General features: G+C 35.4%; 2 protein-coding genes across 2 annotated transcripts; both read right to left on the bottom strand.

Annotated features, from left to right (window-relative positions):
* Window positions 1–3,588: 3,588 nt before the first annotated feature.
* Window positions 3,589–10,067, bottom strand: LOC134259841 (guanylate cyclase soluble subunit beta-1-like). Its single transcript, XM_062742439.1, has 8 exons — window positions 9,881–10,067; window positions 8,113–8,186; window positions 6,205–6,305; window positions 4,957–5,956; window positions 4,639–4,870; window positions 4,252–4,395; window positions 3,999–4,153; window positions 3,589–3,904 (listed from the first exon to the last, which is right to left on the bottom strand). The coding sequence occupies exons 1-8, from the start codon at window positions 9,881–9,883 to the stop codon at window positions 3,778–3,780; spliced, it is 1,836 nt and encodes a 611-aa protein (XP_062598423.1). The 5' UTR covers window positions 9,884–10,067; the 3' UTR covers window positions 3,589–3,777.
* A 1,386-nt stretch (window positions 10,068–11,453) lies between these two features.
* Window positions 11,454–19,353, bottom strand: LOC134259839 (uncharacterized). Its single transcript, XM_062742437.1, has 6 exons — window positions 19,310–19,353; window positions 18,628–18,685; window positions 13,184–13,286; window positions 12,836–12,963; window positions 12,271–12,438; window positions 11,454–11,938 (listed from the first exon to the last, which is right to left on the bottom strand). The coding sequence occupies exons 2-6, from the start codon at window positions 18,677–18,679 to the stop codon at window positions 11,703–11,705; spliced, it is 687 nt and encodes a 228-aa protein (XP_062598421.1). The 5' UTR covers window positions 18,680–18,685; window positions 19,310–19,353; the 3' UTR covers window positions 11,454–11,702.
* Between the last annotated feature and the right edge of the window lie 3,653 nt (window positions 19,354–23,006).

Raw genomic sequence — 23,006 nt, 5'->3', positions numbered from 1 at the left:
TACAAATGCATAAGCTTATTTAAAAAAAATCAAATGTTCAATTTATTGACCTTGCTCTTGTCTAAATCATGCTAGCATAAATAGATTTCTGAAAATCAACAAAATACAGATTTGGTACAAGCATATTAATCCTGATTAAAAGTAAAAGCATGTTCATCTCTCATACGGTGATCTCATAATAGAAATATTAGAAAGAAAAAAATTATAAGAAAGGGAATCTTAAAACGCATTCTGGAGGAAACAGAATTTTGTCATCGAAGACATGAAAATGTCGGACAGTGCTGAGAATTTGCCTTTGAAAGAGTATTGAATTCCCAGAATGTTTGATGATGTTAACATGATTTGTATAGGCAATTCTTCGTATCATTGAACTAAAGAACAGTTGAAGTATATGAGATTTACTATTCTTCTTGATATCCAAGCGATCTAATATTGTACAAATCGTAAATTCATTATAAATGAAGGATCTTTGATTTAAGTTGCAAGTCATGGTGTATAAATAATGATGTAATGTATCGTGTTTTGAACCGAACAACACAACATTGTGTAACACAGAAGGGCGATATATTGGTTAAATCAAAATAGCTTACTAGTAATTACAATTACAAGATTAGCAAATTCTATTTTAAATATAACAAGATGTGTTTGTGAAACACTATGCGCCCGGCGGCAACAAAGTTCGGAAAAAGCTATTTTAGCATTAAGGTCACAGTCAAGGTCACAAGGTCATTGACCTTAGTGTCATTTGGAAGAACCTGATTAGTGGAGTTTGCATACCAAATATGAAGTCTCTGTCTTTCATGGTTCAAAAGTTATGGCGAAGGTTACAGTTTGCTGAAAAAAGCTACTTTTAGCATATAGGCCAGAGTCAAGGTCACAAGGTCATTGACCTTGGTGTCATTTGAAAGAGCTTAATTAGTGGAGTATGCATACTAAATATGAAGTCTCTATCTTTCATGGTTCAAAAGTTATGGTGAAGGTTAAAGTTCGGGACAAACAAACAAACAAACAAACAGACAGACAGGACAAAAACAATATACGCCCTGGATCTATCGATCCGGGCGCATAAAAAACTTCGTTTAATTTGGACCGATTTATTGCATTCTTCTTTTAAAAGAAAAAAAACCATTTCCTCAAGATACTTCTGGTAATAAGTATTAACCCCCCCCCCCCCTTAATCCCATTATTCCTCTGCAAGTTAAAATTTCCACTTCTCTTTGCAATATAGAATAATTCGTATAATTTTGGAGATATATTAGGAAATCTACATACGTTTGCCCCATTTTTAACAATATTTTAATTGGATGGCTGAATGCAAAAGTCTAATGCCACGGCTGCTATAAGATGACAAATTTCCCAGAGGACGCCATCTTACATGTAAGTAAGATGCAAAGTTTGTGGAGATGATTTTTTATTTGAAGATAACCCAATTGGTAAAAGTACTAATATTCCTCGGGGGTCCTCTATTCATCTCCGATACTACAACGAATTACAAAAGTGCAACAATAAAAAAAAATTACGACGTAGATGAAATACGATTGAAAAAGATATATAGATAAAATAATATACGTACAAATCGGCAAAATTGCGGTAATTAATAATAATTTGTTATATAATTCAATCAAATAATTTAACTTTTTATTTTATTATTTTACGTAAGTTATCATGCATGTAAAGGTAATTCGTATCACAAGTGAAAGCTCATCGGAATAGGGGGGGGGGGTGTCTCATTACTTCCATTATATGAGAATATTAAAAGTTGATACTTCCAACTTTAAAATTAGTTTTTCAACTTAAGAGAAGGTATAACTTTAAACGTGATAATTCCAACTCTAAAATTGGCTGTTCCACTTAATGGGGCCTAGGTGCAGATTTGAAGCTCATATTTCTAACATTTTCAATAAAATATCATGACATTTTGCTAGTAAAATTTCACACCGAAATAAAATAAAACTAAGAATTTCATTTGATCTAACTTTATTTAAACTACAAATCTGTAAACATAGGAACTGTGTCGAGACCTTTCACGGTTGGTTTTTCCAGACTTAAAGAAGGCTTTCAAGCTCCACGTACCGTTACATTTTTTGTAACCCCTTGAATGATCGATTCATCAATTACGAAATAATTGTTGGAAAAAAAATTCTGAGACATGATTAAAAAAAACATCAAGACTTTGTGAAGAAATTGAATAAAATTTTCTCTATTTGCTTAATAATGAATTTTTAAAGTTTAACACTACACGCCTATTTACTCTTCGTACATATTCACTAGAAATTCAAAACTAAATAAACTTCAAATAAACTGGTTTTCAACAATCTCAGCATTATTTAAAGCATTTATTTACCCTCAAGTATACATATCTCCATCGTAAAGCTACTATTCGACTGCCGCTAGTTATGAATTCCGTATAACGATGTGGAACTTCTGTCACATTGACGAAATGAATGATAAAGTAATGGAGAAACAGGCTTAAATTCGGATTGGAAAGCTTTCTTACATGGATAAAGCTCTGCTACCTACTGTCGCGAACTGCATTCTTTCTCTTATACGAGCTGGTTCCATAAAATTTGCATATGCCCGACAACAAAGGATCGTTCGCCATCAAACACTGATATTTGGTTCTCATAAATAAATATGTCGTACATACAATAACGTAGTACACAACTCAAAGATGTAATTGCATAATTTTTCGAAAATACTAACTTTTATTTGGATTGTAACCAAGATGCAAGTTTTGTTTTTAAATTCAGTCCAAATAGGGCTAAAGGTTGCGCAAAAAAAATTCTTTAGAATAAAATTTCTTTAGTGTTTTTTTTTTAACCAAAAGAAACCTACCAGTAAGGTTTAAGAGCTTTATACAACCCCCATATTTCAAAACTGCATTGGTTTTCTTCAGGTTTTGTAATAAAGTGCTTTATTTACAAACGTCTTGTCGTTTTGTTTGCCAGCTTATATAGTTCAAGATTTGGACCAAAGGTTGAAATGAAATTATATAAGGATAGTTAAGGATAAATAAATATCTAGTATTTAAGTTTATATACATATATACAAAACCTTCCCGAAATTCAAACATTCGTTTTATCAAAACTTATAATGACCCTTTACCTAATCTTGCTTTTGTTAGTTCAAAAAATTATAAGTTCCAAAGGAAATGACACGCTTTTTCTTGGTCTTCAGGAAGCTTAAGCGTAGAGAGAAAGATTTAGTGGTTAATCTCCGGGAAGGATAGAACAGAAAACAGCAATTTCATAAAACCATCCTCAGTATATATCCTTTATCTTTTATGGCGACTCTATCTGACGGCACGCTGTCTCTGGCCTTTACGCGGCAAATCGCTCATGTAAACTGCCGGAGGATGCATCATCTGATGTGAGTAGTTTTATTCTGGCATTGCAGCCACAGAACAGCGCTCTGTGATGATGCATCTCGGCACTGTATCATCCCTACCATTGATTATGGTAGGTCACCATTTATCAATGACATTCTTGACAAGGGAATGTGATATCAAGTCTTTTTCTTGTACCAAAAAAAAAAAAAACCAAAAAAAAAAACAAACAATGGTTTTCCTTGATTTATTCCGAATAAAAATCGAAAAGATCAAGAAAGTAACACGAATGACTAGAAATAATTAAATAAACCTAAAAATTCACAATGATACAAGCATCTATAAATATTGATCACAGAAAGGTTATTCATCTCTTTGAAATGCTGTACGCTAGGCATCTACACGCCCCATCTTCATCACAGTTATAAATAGACTGAATTTTTTTCAGAAACTTATTTTTTCACAACTTTTCGTGTCAAAAAGTAGCACTCCATTGGTTCGGGTTTTCCTTTCATTTTCACAAACCCTCTGTGCTCAAATTCGAATTCAGGATCAAAATTTTCTGGAGAGGTGAGGAATCTAAAAAGTAAAATGAATAATGCTATACCCAAAGAATGTTACAAGAATTACATATGAACAATAATTTCAGGATGAGGTTGTTGATCGTGTTTACCTGTAGGCAAATTCTGATACATTAATCTTGCCCTTCACTCCCGTAGTTTCTGTACGACTTGTTAGATTCACAGTGTTTCCGAAGAGACAGTATCTGGGCATGCGCTTTCCAATAACTCCCGTAACGACTTCACCAGAGTGGATGCCAATGGTAATCTAAACAGTGAAATTTGTCTTATTTATAAATTTCAAGACGGAGTAAAACGTGGCAAATAGATAATTTGATTTGTTGTTCTTCATTTATAGGACCCTACCTCAACTTTGTTCCCATATGGATCTTTCAAATGATTAGATATATCCATCATGTCCAATGAAAGTCTCGCAATGCTTCTCGCGTGATCGGTGCAGGGTTCCGGAAGTCCGCTGACCGCCATGTATTTGTCTCCAACAGTTTCCACCTGGTACATATATTAAATCTTGACAGAACATACATCTCAATAAAATCAATTTATTTTGTCCATCTGTGCAATATATATTGATTTTAAGCGTCATAAAATTAATCTCCATTAAAATTAAATGAATTCCTATCACTTTTTTGTTTAGCGTTTCAATGTTATGGATTTCCAATTTATATGAAATGTGTAACTACATGTAATTCTTTATCTTCAAATAAGAAAGTATTCTTTATATTGGTTCTATACCTTGTAAACGTCAATATTGGTTTTTAGAAGGTCATCAAACTTGACATAAATTTCATTCAGGTAGTTAATGATCATGATAGCCCCTTCAGCGTCCGAGTGTTGTGCACAGAACTCATTAAATCCTACAATACCACTGAACAATAAGGTGACCCCTTCATGTTTGGAAGCAGGCACTGGGCGATGATGACGTAGCTCGTTAGCCACAGATATAGGCAGTATAGAGTACATCAATCTAGGAACCATAAAGTTTGTGTTGATGTTTAACACCGTTTGTTTATCAGATAAAGAGAAATTTCAGATAAGTTTTATAATAAATACCTGTCTGTTTTAGCTTTTTCATCCTCTAGTTCGCGGTAGGTCTGCTGCAGTTGGTCATTAAGTACTTCTAGATTCTGTGCTAGCTTGTAGTCAGCCTCAAACCGCTCGGAGAGCAGCACAAGGTCACGGGTGGCGTCGTGAAGAGGGATATCACTTAAATAAAGTCCCTTACGATGTAAATCATCCAGGTTCGTAACACTTGGGGAACATAGAAATAACATCATATCAGATTCCGGAACATATATCATTTGTCCCTTTAAACGCATGCGCGATATATCATGTTGCTCGGCGATATTTGTTTGAATGTAAAGTCCATCGGAGTCCAGTATCCCCGGCTTTGTTCGCAACACATATACAGTGTTAATATGCGAAAGAACATGGTTAAATTCAAAATCCATATGTGGACGAACCATTTCAAAAACTGAATCGACACGACAGTCATCCGAACCCGTCTGAGGAATAACTCTCTGTAGCGAGGAGCCAGCTTGACGGAGAACCATATTACGATCATACATGAAATGAAATGGAAACGCCCGACAAAATGTTGAAGGACTGATCTTCTTCTTTTTACTGAACATATCATGTTGACGAGTAAGAACGGGATCTGTCACGTCTGTTTGTTTGTCTTTGTGAGTTATGGCAAACTGCACGTGATCACAGTTTTTTGATTTGTAGTTTATTACCTCCACATCGACCTCAGACTCGTGGAGTTTATGGGCGACTTCCTTGACGATACCTATCACTATTGGTTCTAGTCCGTCCCGTTCTGAGTAATAGTGAAGAATTAAAGCTCCATCCTCCTTCCTTTCCGTGCACCGGAAAGATGGTGCACGCATGCCCGGATATATGGTGGCAAGATGGTCGTGCAAGGCGTCTAGGTTTTGTAAAAAGTCTCTTGTTGTACCTCCTAAAACTTGTAGAATCTTGTCATATCCAGATTCTTGACAAAACTCAAAAAACATTTTTCCGAAGAATTGTAGAATATCAGCTGCTGGTAAATCTGTACAAAACATCATGATTTAGAAAACATAAACGTAGGGTTCTTATTCGTAAACACAGATTTCATTGGAAACTCTTTACTTATCTACCAGAACAGGAAGTAAGTAAGATACGTGTTTATTTGCAAATAAAGCCTTTCAATTTCGAAGAAAAATATTTTGCCTCTTTAGGAAAGTAAAGACTATATTTTAAAGGATTAACACTTGCACATTCCCCACCCTCCCATACAAATCAGCTGTATATACTTACTAAGGACTTTGGAGGCAGCACCAACAAGATCGTATGTTTCCACATCTTCATACACCTGTCGTACCAGAAAATGACCCTCCATTTCCAAGCCTGCCTCTTTCCTACCAATTTTAGAAAAAAACATTAAGAAAAAAAACAGCTATTTCCGTTAAAAAACCGTGTGAAACGGATAGGAATCGTGATTCACAACTGATAGCGACATTTTTCCTTACAGAAAATTTCACAGTGATATCAAATGTCAATTAAATATAAAGATAAAAGACAGATTTTAGTTTTTCTTCTTAATAACAAACGGATAGAAGAACAAATTTGCCAGAAGACTTTCTTAAAAAAAATGATGGAACATATATAAAACAAGGAACTTAACTTTTGGAACTTTGTTTTGTCGATCGCTTGTCATATAAAGTATAACTATAATTGCCAATAATTTATAATGTAATTTAATAACACTCATCTGCACGTCATGCATGAAGCAGAGCACTAGTGCTCTAAGATGAGTAAGAATCACAACAAAGGAGAAGATCCAATATTCGTCCCCTCATCAGACGTACAATGGTGAAGAAGATTGAATTATAGGCAAATATTTGATGATGGTAAATCAAATATATCCAAGGGTACTTCAAACCGAAATTGATTTACAGCTGCAGCGGAGAAATTGATCGGAGAGAAGAAAAAACCCCCACACATTGCACGAATGGATCAGCGTGTCAACGCCGAAGACAGCGATAATTTCAGGGGACTTAAAATTGTGTACTCCAAGTCTACCTCGTAAAACTTTGTGTGATGAATCTTGCAAGTGTGTGAACATTATCACATCATTCATTTTGAATGAACAACGTTCAACAACAACAACAACAATAACAACAAAAAAGAAAAGCAATTGATATTGAATTTTGTTCGATAATATAATGTTTCAGTAACATTTCCAAATTCTATCAATGAACTTCAAGATTGAGCTACTAGTAACTACACAAACATTTTAGATGATCCAAGAGAGAAAAAATAACGAACATTTGCACCCCTCCCCCTATTTTCCCTTCTTTTAACATTTAAAAATATGCAGTTGAGCATATAGTTTAAGAACAACAGGAAAGAGGCCTTAATAATATCGAGTCTTGACCAATCCATATTTTTTATCGAATTTTTCAGTAGCTAGCCGTTGATCTGGGTTTTGCAATAACAGTTGAAACAAACTTAAGTGGTGTAAAAACAAACAAACAAACAATTGAAGTGTACTTTAATAATTCAAACACCCACCGTGACCTACACTGCCTGAAGTGGAAAACTCTATACACGAGCTAGCAGCTTTCTAATACTTTCGAACACAACACCAAAAAGCTTTTTTACAACAGAAGACCAAGTTTTGGAAATACATTTTTCATAACTGAACATGACAGCGATATTTAGTTATGTCAATGTAGATAGAGAGCTTATAAGCATCTCGCTCTAGCATGTATACAAATGTTTTAAATTATTCTTTGGTATACATCTATTGAACCTTAAATCTTTTAAGTGAAGATTTCAACAAGATAATGTTTATTTAGCGTCCGATTTTAAAAAAATTAATTGCAAATGTTAAAAACCATTGAACTAAAACCAATCATTTACACAGTGATTATATGAATGGTAAATGAAGCAACCAGTTAAAGAACATAAAATTAATGACACAAAGCGATGGAAAAATCTTCAAAGTTTTCTTAAGATAGTGAGGACGTGGTATAAATGGTTGACTATGTAGGAGAGGGGTAAAATCAGACAGAAATATTGCTAATGACATGCTCTAAGGAAAACTATAAATAGAATTCAATGATAGGGGGCATTGCTTTAAATACAGATACACCTATTCGTAGTGCGGCTAAAACAAACTGTCAAGTAATGGTTGCTGAAGTTGAGCATTCCTTTACTTACTTGATGTTTTCCCAGGCTTCATCTCCAAAGTTCCGGACTACCAACAACTCCAAGGCGTAGTTCACAAAGCCATACTAAAAATAACGTTTATAGTGTTTACAATAAATCAAAATGAAATAGTGATTGAAATAATGATTATTATGATACTGAGATAGAAAAACTATACGTATTGGTGAACATAAATATGTTCAAAGAAAATGTCGTGAACGTTAACCATGCTAAGAGCCCATGACAAAACACTTTGGGTGAGCATGAGTACAATAACCATACTTGTATAAGAATAAGAGGGTGCACTGGGCCTGAATTTTCGCCATTGAATCTTGATATTAAATCAATATCATTTAATACCCTACTGAGAAAAAGAAAAAATAAACTCGCAATCACAGTTTTTCTGAAGATTATGGAGAAAACTATCAAAACAAGGTTGTGGTTAACTGCAGAAATAAAGCTCTCTAATCGAGCAAACCAAACAGCTACTCAATCAGGTATTGTAAAAATAAACGTTTTTTTCTTGTTGCAAGCTTCTTAGTTTATTTCTTCTTTAATCTGCGTTTCTGCGGCTAATTAAATCATGATAAATGTTTATTAATCATATATGTTGCTCCTATTCCTGATAATATATTTATCTTTCAAAAGTGTTCAAAGTGTGTTATTATTCTTATTCTAGCAAGACCCTAATATGGACGTCGGAACGCCATTTTTTAAAAATCGGATATTCCAAAACAATATAGGGCTGTTGAGAACCATTAAACAGTTAGATTAATAAGGCTTAAAAATATAAGAAACCGGAGTAAAATACAAAGCTCATAAAAGAAAATAATATTTCACGCGAAGAAACATATATACATGTACGATACAAAAGAAAAAAAAAAGATAATGAGCAAGGGACAAAAATCAAAAGTTTTTTGCATCTCTCTGGCTTGGCAGTCCGCATTTTCCCAATCAAGGAATTCCAGCCCTGCAGCTATTGATAAAACACAATTTTAAAAATTATTTTAAGTCATGAACGTTATCAATAATTGTCTTACATGTTGGCAAACATGTAAACCTTATCGAAAATGAAGAATCTTAGTGATCAAGAATAAGTAAATCACTGAAAAATTAGGGTAAACAAGATCCTATTCATTAACTACTTGAAACAAAGTCTTGTTTACTAATAAACCGTTGTGGTTACAAGTAGAACGAATCTTAATAATAAGAAATTCACGATAATCATAAAGAACATTCCTGATTACAAATTAAAACGAAATACACATAAATAATTCAAAGGAAAACCCGTGTACTTAAATTATAAGACTTGTTGATTTTCAATCTGCTGTTTGATTATTTTCGTCCGTTTTTCTGTACAGTGTACTTATTGATTTTAAAATAAAATAGAAAACGATCAAATCATGCCAATTTGTTTTTTTCTCCCGGATTTTGCAACATGTGTTATATGGCAACGTATTTATTACCCGCTATTGACTGAGAATCTTATTAAAATCATAAATCTCGAGACTTACTTTGACAGTTAACACATTGCTTTGGTCTACTTACACAGATCTTATACTCTCCAGTGTAACTGTATAGTAAGAATGATCTTTACATAACTTTCTAGAAAGAAGCATTCAAAACACTTTAATTTAATTAACGCTTGAAAAATTTCCTTCCAACAGCATCAGTTTAATGAGAAAAAAGATGTATTGAAGAAGTCAAACATAAAAGTCATTGCTTAAAGCCTACCTAAATGTATTTTATGCAACTCACATTACAAAGCAGTGCTACTCACCATTTTGTCTGTTGCTACTAGTCGCCCTCTCTCATCACTCTATCGGCCAGTTCACTGCTTTCTGCGCTGTTTGGCTTTCTGCAATACTCTATCGTTCCTCGTTTGATTTTACAACCTCGGAATAAAGCGCCGTTATTTACAATATACGGAATCCTTCCACTCCAAGCCAACTCTCGCTTTTAAGTGGAAATTGCTTTATGTAAATTTTATCAGATATAAATCTTTAAAATGCTGGCGAAATATTGAGGGTGAGATTTCCTTTCTTTTGTGGTTAAAGGTATATAACATAGATGTGAGAAACAAACGGGGCACGGGGAGGGGGCATAGAAAGTTATCAGAGATAAAAACTGGACAGTTGAATTAAAGTATTAGAATCAATCGAAGCGCGTGGGAACTCATCACATGACAAATATTTTAATGATAGAGCAACGGCGCTTTTATTTGGCATGCGTTGCTAAGGCGCTTGCATCCGAACCGAGCAATGCCATTTGATTATCTCTGTTTCTCTCTGGACGGATGTTGGATTAATAATATTGTCCTATTCTCGCACCTGTCAGGTAGAAAATTTACCCACTATCATGATCCAAGATGAAAATCAATCCCAATATATCATAGAGTAATATACGATACGCTGGAAACTGTGTAATAGCAAAAGACGGACGTGTAACAATGAGCGTTCGTCTTATTTTAGCACTGTGGATGTTTCTATAATCTGTAAAGTATGATTCTTTTGAGATGTAAGGAGATTTAATGATAAAATTAGTCGCATGTGACATTTATTCAACTTGATATTGTCACAACTTGTATAGTTCCACTAATGGTTACATTTCGTCGGTTCCACACCATTTGGCATCTATCATAATTTACAAAAAAACCTGTACCCATAAATTTGTTTTAATTTCTTCAAGTGGGTATATTTTAAAACCGCATGGAATGTATAAATTTTATTGATCATGTTTTATGGAGGTGATAAAGTTAACAGGGCGGTATTAATTATTCATCCCTTGTTTATAACCTCGTATTCGGCCACTTCTCGTTTCTTATTGAAATGTTTCAATATGTATTCAGACCCCCCTCTGTACTTTAAAAATCTGAACTCTGAAATGGGAAAAAAAATTAGTCCGCGAACGTAGAGGCTGTCGTTCCTTTCCTTCGATCATTATCGGTCTCAGTATGACATTTTCCAGTTTGCCAATGATGGCGGGTTCCCATTGAATGTACCTAATTATTGGACCCATTCAGGAGAGTAATAACCCGTATCCCGGACATATTTTCCTTTAGCGAATTGTTGCTATCGTTAAAGAATTTCTGCATGTAAACTTACGCATGAACAAACGATTACCATTTCAACTGGGAACCCTTCAATTGTCCACCGAGTTTATTTTCTCATCAACCGAACAATATCGGAATTCTCAAACAAAGGCGGTCTTCCTAATCTATCAGTCAGTCTAATATTTCAATAAACTTTGTCGTAATGTTGATAAATAATTATGAAAATCAATCATAGCCAATGTATTGTCAAATAAAAATTACAATGTTCTAAATTGATTTATCACAATGTACCTTCCCAGGGACCCATAAGCTGAAGGAGAGTGAGGAAAGAGGAGCAACTCAAACAAACATCTAGTATCATCAAAAAGTTGACCTTGCAAAAATTATCGCCCCTGAGACATATTACGAATCATTCATCATATCTACAAATTACATTAAACTGCTTCACATTTTCGTCGAATCATCTTAAAAACTTGTTACTTTCATAATCGATAAAAAATGCTACAGTTTTCTCTCGATACTGTAATTTAATGGGAACCTTTCACTATCATCATAACGTTGACATGTTTTGTCTCTTGTTTGTTTTATAGAACAGTCCTATCCCCCTATTCTGGTCCCCTGCGGACTCGGGGACCAGTCCACTCTGGCTGTCCGTCTCCTTGCCTTTGTCCCTGCTACAGGACAGGACCGTAAAGATGGCGATAATAATGAAAACCAGAGCGCCCCCACTGGTCGCTAGGGCGATCCCGATCGTCTTTTTCTTGTCGCTGGCAAACCCATAGTCGTCTGTAATAGATAAATATTTATGAACCTCAGCTATTAATCGAAGTATCCATTCAGAAACAAGGCTCGAATTAAAATATGCTGCACATAAACAAAATCAAATATATAAGGAAAAAAGATTGAATTTATTTTATCGAATTATATATATATATTTTTTAATTTACAAACTAAGAATGTGTACATATATATGCTATAATTCCTACAGAAAAAAGACATCCTACCCTTATTTGAGATAAGTGCAAACTCTGAATTGTTTAACCTTAGACATTTCGTTCACAGCTATGCACATTTTCATTTTCTGATTCTTAATTTTGAGTAAATTCAAAGAATAAAACCTATATCATTTCTGGATCTATGTTGAATGACGAATCCGCTATTTTCATACGTATAGAACCGGATGAACACATGCTGGTGGATTGGATATGCCAAGCGCAGGGCCTCCGTTACATTTCCGCCCTCCTCTCTCATCTTCCGGAAGCCAAACATCGCTGAGAAATTATATCCTGTACAACAGAATTGGAAGTTACTCTAAACCTAAGTATCACCAATTTGAATTTGCTCTCATAAATTAAAAAAATTGCTTAAACATGAAGGACACTTGAAATGTAGTCAAAAATAAATTTTGAACTAACTTACCCCTAGCTCGAGACAAAGTTTTTGGGCATTACCTTACTTAATTTTTTTAATCATGGTTGCCAATAAATATATGTACATACATGTACATAAAAGTGCTTAATAATTGCGAATTTTATTACAGAACGTTTAAAAAGGTAGAATACATAAATAACACGCTGTATTTGGATGGTAAAATTGCATACGCTATACTTTGTATTGTATATGTATTTTCTTATGGTAAACACCCTTAAAATAGTCTACATTCTGCTATAATTTGGTGATTACCGTCATAAATGAGGAGACAGGACCGTCCCACGGTACACGGCTGGTCATATTGATATGTTCTCACTAGATATAACTCCATCATCTCCCCTGGCTGTCCTGTGATCCGCCAGTCGTAACAAATATCGTACCTGACATAGACAAAATTGTTACCTTTGTTTTTGTATTCCGAAAATATACTATACACTTTTAAAAATAATCTTAGAAATCTGTAAGGCATATTGATTATTGAACCATGATTCAGTCAACAATTAAAAGAAAGTCTTCGAGCTTTAGTGATTAAAAATATATATGAGAGATTAGAATATGAAACTGAGCACATTTATTTTATCATTGTTTAAAATATCTTACGTCGAGGACGGTGCATTTGTTATTGGGAAAAAAATTCTCCTGGCATCGGACGTAGCGGTGACGTCAAGAACATCTGAGGCGTTGCTGCATGATGCATCTACACCTGAATAAATAGGTGCAGAATTGTTTTCAATCAGCAAACACTATTAAATAAACTTTAAAAATATGTCTCATTCGATATTGAAAATCTGGATGCAGTGAATAAATATTTGCCATGAATGAGTTTCTCCGACGAAGTTTCATAGAGACATATCGCTTATTGTTTAATTATTGATATGACTCACTCGATTTGGTAATATTATCAATACCAGTTGGTGACATGCAACTTCCAAAATATTTTTTTTCTATACAAAAAATCATATGCCGTCAGTTCATGATACACCCTAAAATCATCCGCAATATTTTTACAAAGAATGTGCTTCCAGCGATTTTCCATTCAATAGGAAGTTATTGTCAGGACACCAATTTTCATACATCTTTTTCTGTTGAACATACCCAAATGTTCCTAGGCTCAGGTTATATGCTATTTTTAAGAACAAGTATCGGTCTCGAACACTGATATCTCGGAAACCATGGAAAGACAGACTGGACACGTGTATGAGTACCAGGGGAAGGGGCAGCCTCCCTTTGTACAGTTTCTGGGGGGTGCAGATTCGACGGAACAAAAAGATCAACAATCAACTCCTAGCAACTCCCCGAGAGGGGGTTGAGAGGGATGGGTTGGCAGATCAAAGGGCAACGACAAGTTAATGGTCTATGGAAAGGATGGTGCAACTGACATTTGAATAAGGAATGTACATGTAAATACGATCAAGTCTGTAAATCATCCCAGGACTGAGGATAACTCTAGCAGGAAGTCGATGTGATAACGTTGCAATACAGAACGAACCAACCGGTGAGACGCAGGAGGATCCTGGTCAGGATACAACCCACAGAGCCATGACTTTCTCCGTGTCTGAGTCGTCCCAGGACAGCAACGGTGACTTAATGGAGGAACTTGGTACTTGAGCTAATCAGGTCCAGCAAACACAAAGGAACGTCAAGAAAAAAAGGCTATCATGGCCGAAAGAATGTGGACTGGCTTTGATCAAGATGTCAGAATGATCATTCAGTCAACAATGCAAGGTAATGTAGAGAGGCAGATAGAGATATTTACCAACATGGAATATTACATTTGAAAAAGATCCGTTTAGGAAGGATAAAGAAAAGCGGAGAACAGACCCCAGGCAGGCGGGAGCGAAGGATCAGAGAATATTGGCCAGAACTAAAAGAACTGAGTGAACGGTTAAGAAGAGTGAAGGACTGGGAATATGCAGGAACAGCAGGTCAGAGGCTACGAAGAGGGATGAACTGAGTTTTTTTTTCACTCATAAAGAGACGTCACCATATACATGTGAAGGGCTTCAAATTTAGACCTTTACTTGTTACTCAATTGAGCAGAGAGGGATCTTTATCGTGCCAACGCCTGTCGTGCCACGGGATCTTCAACCATCTAGTATCTTTTTTTATCGACCTGTCAGCGCCGCCGCGATTCGAACCCACGATCTTCCGAAAATAGAGCGAGCACTCTTCCGACTGAGTTACTGTGACGGATGAGCAGGCAGAAGATTGATTGATTAATTGTATGTTGTTTAACGTCCCTCTCGGTAATTTTTCACTCATATGGAGACGCCTTCACTTGCCAGTGGAGAACTGCAAATTTTATCCTATACTCGGCACTCAGGGCCATTGAGCATATATTTACAGCAGGTCAATACCCTTATTGGGTGAAGATGGGTCAAATGATGAAGTGGTCAAGAAACGAGGACCAGGCTCAGGCCTCGGACCAAATCGGATACCATGCATATTCTACAAGAGACGCTTAACGTTATTTAGGAAGTTTCCTGAACAGGTCAATACCAGTATGCTGGAAAGAGGCAGAGGGATATTTTGTACCGAAATAGAACTCTCAGATAATCAACTAGTCAACCAGTTTAGAACAATATCGTTGCTTAATATGGATGTGAAAATTTTCATGTTAGAGTTAGCAAAACCAATATCAGGGTACAGGGTAGAGAACAGTCACATAGGTATTTATACCAATAGCAGGCATTCTGGGGTACTCTGAATGCATAGAACACACATGTCTTATGAGCAAGCTCATAGAGGAAACCAAGGGAGGCAAGAAAATCTTTGCAGCGATATGGTTAGACCTAGCCAACACTTATGGAGCTGTGTCTCACAAGCTGATTGAAGCAGCGATGGAGCTGTACCATACGAGAGAAGCTTCAGGGGATTGTCAAGAGCTACTCAGGAGGAATGAAGATCCGGTTCACTATCGATAACTTTATCATATCCTGTCAATTAAAGTGTAGAGAAAAAGAGAAAAAGATAGTCACAAGATGAACAATCTCTTTAATCTTATTTGTTACGAGAATTGGAATGGTGACCAGAACTGCAGAAAGAGAAACAAGAGGGCCAAGAATGCATGGACTCGAGGATTTATCAGCCAACAATCGGAACCTTTATGAATGATCTTAAAGTGACAGTAACAACTCATATACAGGCTAGATGGATCCTATCAACATTACAAGAAAGCATTTCCTGGGCACTCATAAAGATCATGCGATGAAATCGAGATGTCTCATATTTAGGAATGGTTGTGTTAACCGGCTTGTCAAGATGTTAATTCAAGCAGAGGAGATCCCATCAATAGAGGGAACCTTTTTAAATGCTTGGAAAATGAAGTTGAATCTTTGAATTCCTAACGGACAAAGATAGCATGGAAGACACAACGAAGAAGCTCCTTTCTTTGCTGAAGTGTTTAATAAAGATAAACTAACTGAAAAATATAAGGATTTACTAGAACGGGGTTCTACCAAGACTTATTTTGTAGCTGCTCCTCAAATATGAAATTGCAGCTACTACAGTCGCATTAAGACATGTTGAAAAAAAGTGATTTGGCATTTGAGGAGATTCACCATCATTTACCTCAGTTAGAATCTACAGCATGTCAACTCAGATATGCATAATATTTTTCTCTGAGTTGAAGAATTAAAGGTAACTAGATGCTGCTTGGAAATAAAGTTACGAAACTCGGGATTTCAGGAACAGGGACATGAGTTACGAGACGACATGGTCTCAGGAGCAGGGATCAAGGTATGGAAAGGAATGAAATATATGAAGATAACGAACAGTATTCAAGCTCAAAAGTCCATAAAACACTGCAAAGAAAAAGGATCAGCAGATGCATCAACTGACCAAGTTGAGATTATTGGTATGTTATACTTACGAAACATCAGTGAAACGCAAAAAAATAGGCGACAGGGCGTGGAAAGGTCACATTTCCAGCAGTGGTTAAAAACATCAGTATCGGAGCGGCGCACCATGGTTCAGTCTAAAGTACGGCGCACTGAGGAAGATCAACGTAAAGCAAGATCAGCAACAGACCTTGGAAAACAGGTGTCCTGGATAAAGTGGGACTAACCAAGCAAAATTAACATGCAAGGAACCGTGGAGGAAGTACCCGTCAGAATCTCGTTCCTGCGGAGGTCGATACATTATTCAAGCTTATCTCCTGTAAACTCGCAACAGTGGAGTCTTAGCGAAGACCCAGACTGCAAGCTGTGTAATTAGAGAAGGAGAAGGACTGTGACGCATTTTCTATTAGAATGCCAAGTAGCACTGACTTAGGAGAGGTTAAGATGGCCACACGACAACACCGACAAACTGCAAGAGTTGGATGATGTGCTAGAGGTGGAGAGGAGAAGGAAACGACATACATGAAACAAAGACAGATAAAGTTTGTGGGACAGGGGACAGGTTTAAGCAACGGTTTACACAAGAGCAGCTAGGCGGACGCCAATGCAGGATAGAGGGCAAATTGGATCTATACAGGAAGTAAGTTTTCTCTAACATCGTAAAAAAAATCAACGACCAAACGCTGATCGAAATAGAGCTGATTGTGCCATTGGAAAAAAAATGTGAAGAGGCGACTTTTCAACTTTATACACAGCCCCCCCCCTTCTCGACATATTATTGACAGTTGATTTTTTCAATACAAATGAAACTCGTTCATTTACTTACCTTGTCATTGGTCATTTGCAAAATTATTTTGATAAAAACATTTTGATTGTACACACAAGTACTCTGAAGTTGACATCAAAAAGATGCTTGACAATATCTATGTTGTTTTTGGAGACCAGGTCTTCTAATTTATTGATTGACAATATCTATTTGCAGACCTAAATGTTGTATTGAAGGCCACAGCAATGTTTTCTTCTGATCACGCAAAAGAATTCGAAAACACTTCATATGAATGCAAAAATAGATATATCGACGACGTTTTGTCAATTAACAATGGTAATTTCTATTCTTATGTCGATACGATATATCCTGCTGAGCTTGAGATAAAAGACACCACAGAGTCTGACACATCTGTTTCATATTTTGATATTTTACTTGAAAAAGACATTAATGGTAATCTAACAACCATGCTTTATGATAAACGTGATGACTTTAACTTTTCTATCGTCAACTTCGCTTACTTATGCAGCAATATACCTTCATCACCTGCATACGGAGTTTATATATCTCAGTTGATTCGATACGCAAGAGCATGTTCTACGTATGAAAAATTTCTAAAACGTGGTAAATTATTGAAAAACAAGTTGATGAAACAAGAATATTTTTAGTCCATTATTTATAGACTGAATTGACTACGGATTTTCCCGTTATTTTCCGATCATGACAAGGAGCACACGGCAGGTGTGACCGGTCAGCAGGAAATGATCACTCCTCCATGGCACCTGATCCTACCTCTGATGTTTTGGAGGTCCGTGATTGCTCTGCTCCTGTCTTGTATTGTTTTATGGACTTTTGATCTTGAATATTGTTCGTTATCTCCATACGTTTCATTATATGCAAACCTTGTAGTAGACTGCAAGAACAGTGTTTAATTACAAAGCGTTCCCAGTGGAATCGGTGTGGAAGCTGCTCACACGATGAGAAATATCAATGCAAGGCAGCAGGAAGAAGACGGGGAGAAGCAGCAGAGAGGTCATGCTGCTGGATATGGCACCGCCGAGATGATCTGTGCTGGAAGTCAGGATCCATCGAGTAGTGGATTGGCCACCACTGCTGAACCACCAACTGGAGGATGTCATGGCTTAAGGTCGAAATATCTGATGAAGATTGGAGACCATCTGATGGTGTACGGAACCAACAGGCGACACCAGGGGCGGGACTGACAAATAGTGATAAGCATGCATAAAAGTGCCAAGCTGACAGATAGCAGAAATCCATCTTCTTTAATTGTACTGTCGCAGAAATATAGAAGTCTCGACCACATATTCATTTAGTATTTTAACCTCGATATCTCGAATCCTCGTTAATCTCAACTCATTCTCAGACCCACTGAGGTTGAGAAAAAGAGTTTTGTAAAAGCTAAATGAAATGTTACTTACGTAGATATATTTCCAGGAGTATGATGACCAGTACTGTGGCTTGTATGTGCATTTGAATCTGAAACAAGGAAGAAATAATGACCCAACAAGAATCGGCCTCCGAATTTATATTAAAAACTTATAAGTTGGACTTTTAGATAATGCAGACAATTTTTTGCATTTCTTTTCTGCACAAAATAAAAATATATACTGATTAGCAAAGATGGAATGGTTCCTTTTATCAAAATTGTTTGATCATATTAACTATTTTAGCAACTGATTTAATGATCTCGCTTTGAATCCTCCATTCCATTCCATGCCAATATAAATGCGGATAGTGTTATAAAAATGATTCTTTAATAGGGCGTTAGTACTTGATCGTCTCTGAACTCTTCCGTGACCTTTTTTAAATTTCTGTATTACGAATTCTTTAAATAACATACAGGGGTATATTCAGAGGAATATCTCTTTGTCTCTAAGTAAGAACCTAGTCTAACCATTCTGTTATATGGAAATTAATGACAATACATTTAAACCATTTGCATTTCCATGACAAAGCATATTTCTCTTGAGATTCCATATTGATCTCTCAATTTGTTCCAGTAAAATAAGAAATTGGAGAAATGTTACCCCGAGAATTTTGTAAAATAATGAAATAATATATAAAAATATTTAAATTTTAAGGGGAAAAGAATTGATTTACTGTTCATATCACAAATGCAAACTTTATAGGATCCTAAATTATATACTACGTAGTTACTTTTGGATAAGGACCCATAGTACAGTAAATTAATATTCATTAGATATACATTGTATGATAGTTATATGAGATAGATTGTTCGTCGGTGGTTTTCCTTTGAAATATTTCAGCATTTTCTCCAGTTCTTGGATCTACATTAATTGTAAAATTCCTATTAACAGGCTCCCGCATTCAGAGCTCAGCGTGGGACTACGTTGGTTGTAAATTTTAATTTTTTTAAAAAGTGTATTTTTCTTTCTTTTTTGAGAAGATAAGTGCATGGATAAACAAATGTGATCATATATACGATGACTATACATCTCTTACCAACCTGTAAAATTGTTATCACGTGCAGGAATTCCTTTTAAAAAACAAAATAGTCGTTTAACCCCCTCCCACCCTTCCCCAATTTTTACAAATATATCAGAGTCCTTTACAAAAAAGTGATACAATACAGAAATACCGGTGCTGTAGAGTAGGATTTCCCCCATAGCCAGCTTTCCCCCGGGAATCGTACTCTAGAGTAGGATTTCCCCTCGAGGGGAAATCTCACACCAGAGCCAAATTTCCCCCTCTTTCTTTCTCAGAGTAGGATTCCCCCCTCGTTACAGAGTCAATATAAACCACAGCTGCAATATCTTTTTTAGAAAAAAAAAGATAAACGAGAAACTGATTTTTGAAAGGTAAATGAGTGTTTTTTCGACATATGTTGTAAAAATTTTCTAAGCATATATTTCAAATCATGGAATCTCAACCAAAATATGTAGTAGGTTTCCAAAGAAATGCAAATATTCTCAAAATAGGATAAAACAAACAAAATATATGGATGTCTTGATTGGTATATATTTTTAAGTGGAACGAAATGCAAACTTGAAATTCACATACCAAAAATTAGCCCAATATCTCGAATCGTTTAGAAAAAAATTGCGGAAAAACGTTAAAAAATGAAAAGGTTCTAATTCCTTTAAAAAATTGAAGCAAAACTAAACTCAAACTGGAACTCTTCAAAATATACTCCTGTACCAAAAATCAGCTCAATGTATTCAAGCATTTAGAAAAAAAGAGTGCGGAAAACCATTTGAGACACACAGACAGAAAGACAACTAGACAGACAGACGGACGGACGGACAGACGCAGGTGAAACTTATAGTCCTCTTCAGTTTTATCAATTTATTTGATTAAAAAATGATTCGGCGGTAGCCAAGAAAAATCGGATTTAAAATTTCAATGTTCATTTTTCATATACGTATGTTCCATACATCTGTCACCATTTTGAAGAAGGGACTCTTGTAGCAATGTGCCAACCATTTCTCCTCAAGAATAAGTACATTAATTATATTTCATTGGGGGGGGGGATTGACTCTGGGGGAAATCGCACTCTATAACTACTACATAGAGTAGGATTTTCCTCCAGAAAATTGACTCCGGTGTGAGATTTCCTGGGGGAAATGCTACTCTAGAGCCAGTTTTCTGAGGGGAAATTCTACCCTAGGGCCAGTTTTCCGGGGGGGGGAGATTTTAGGGGGGAAAGCCTACTCTACAAGACCGGTAGTAACAATTCAATCTTAAACAGAAAAATGACCATGAAATTGTATTTTCTAAAATCAAAATACTTTTAAAATCAGCAATGAATGCAAAAAAAAAAAAAAAAAGAAAAAAAAAAAGACAGAAATTAAAAGATCGCATTTTGTTCAAATAATTGAATATTTCAAGTTATCTATTCAGAAATTTTTATTAGACTGTATTTTCGAACGGAACCTAAAACAAATCTTTTAGTGTATAGCATAGAGACTAACAATTCCCCAAAAATTTCATTTTGATTTATGTATTGTCTTACCTCATACGAATTTAACAAATGTGTCTGAATCCAATGAGTCGGGGCTCGTACGTAACAGAGACATGCACAGCTGTCTTACGGTAAGAAATAAACATTCAATAAGTATTTAACAATTCCAAAGAAGAGAAAGTCCGATTATCTTTTTCTACCGTGTTAGTCATCTTGTAACAAAAAATTTAAACACCGAGAATAAAATACTTTCTGCAAATATTTTCTTAATCGTTTAATTAAGTTCCCAAAAGTTAAATTTTGCCAATGAAGACGTTGTGCAAAGAATAGACGACGTCTTTTATGCATTCTGGGATACTGGGTAGTTGTCCCAGCCTATTTTTAAAACTCTCTCTCTCTCTCACACACACACACTCTCTCTCTCTCTCTCTAGGTCATATTGCCATTTTCCATGTAATTTTGGAATCAGTAACAAAACTGTTAAATTGTCTCATGATAAAAGGTCGAATAGGTTTTATCCAAGTAAATATTTCTGCACTGCATTATACTGTACAAGTTAAACATACGTGTACTTTGATCTTATCACTTGACTTTGAAGGAAGTTTGACAAATATTGTAGTCCCGTTGTGATTATGCCAAAAAAGGAAATACAGATGGTTTATCAAGGATATCATCCTGTCTGTCTGTGACAAGTTTATCTGGAGATCAGAGACCTTGACCTATGATCTTGATCTAAGAAAATCACATGTCACATATACCATCAGCGAGAGATTACATTGAAGATACATCTCATATCACATGCAGTTCCAAATGCTACGGATATGACAGTTTCAAAAACTCGTTGTATAATGGACCAAACCTCGAGAAATGACTACCATTTACGACAATGCTGTGATATAACAACAAAAATATTCAATATCAACAAAGAATGGAAAGTATGGTACAATTTCTAGACATTAAAAATGCGGTCTTTTAATTAATACGTTATACCATGTTTCATTTTTTGTAGGGGTGGTTGGGGGCAGACTACTAAAAAAATTGTTTGAAAAGCTCTCCAATTGTAGCTAAATTTTGAAAGACAAAAGCTGTTGACCTATATACCTTTTGAATAATTAAAAAAAATTAAACTTAAATTGTCACATGTACAATGAAAAACTTACTTAATTGGTTAATAAAATCAAATATATATAAAGGACTATATATGTTAAGAGCCAATTTTGGCCCCCTAAAAATCAGCATATTAGAATGACATTCAGATATGTTAAATTGATATTTATTTTGTAGAAAAGATTATATTACATATATTTCCGATATATTTTTCACATTTATATGCACTCAGTGGCTGTAAATGATGACGGAAATAACACTTTTTTTATATATCTAACCAAAAAAGCCAAAAATACGTCTTTGATGATTTTTCTTATGGGAAACATAGAGCGCACTGTAGAACATGCATAATTTTTTCTGTCAGTAATAAGTATTGAATAGATACATCTTTGGTAAAAAATTAAAGTATGTTCTAGTTTGCGCTCAATATTTTCTGGAAGAAAAACTGCTTGAAAATAAGCAGTTTTATACAAAATATGCTAAAATTGCGGGAAAACATGTACTTCATGATTTCATATTTCTATATTAACGGCATTTTGATCAAATTGAAAATTAACAATAAAGGTCGCATGTCAGTATAGCTGTGCAGAGTAAGGCTATATATAAATTAAAAGTAAGAGATTCATTTTAGGGGGCCATTTGAGACACTTACCAAATATTGCTCTTTGGATACTTTGCATCAATTAAAACCTTTTTTTTGCAGAGTTGTTCGTTCCACTCCGCTAGATACATTTAGAGGTTGTGGTAATTTTTGTTGAATCATGTGAA

Source organism: Saccostrea cucullata, unplaced genomic scaffold (genome assembly GCF_032062105.1).
Source record: "Saccostrea cucullata isolate Sc308-1 unplaced genomic scaffold, CSIRO_AGI_Scuc_v1 ctg441, whole genome shotgun sequence".
Taxonomy (NCBI): domain Eukaryota; kingdom Metazoa; phylum Mollusca; class Bivalvia; order Ostreida; family Ostreidae; genus Saccostrea; species Saccostrea cuccullata.
The sequence above is the reverse complement of the archived record's forward strand: the minus strand, read 5'-3'. Positions and strand labels throughout refer to the sequence as shown.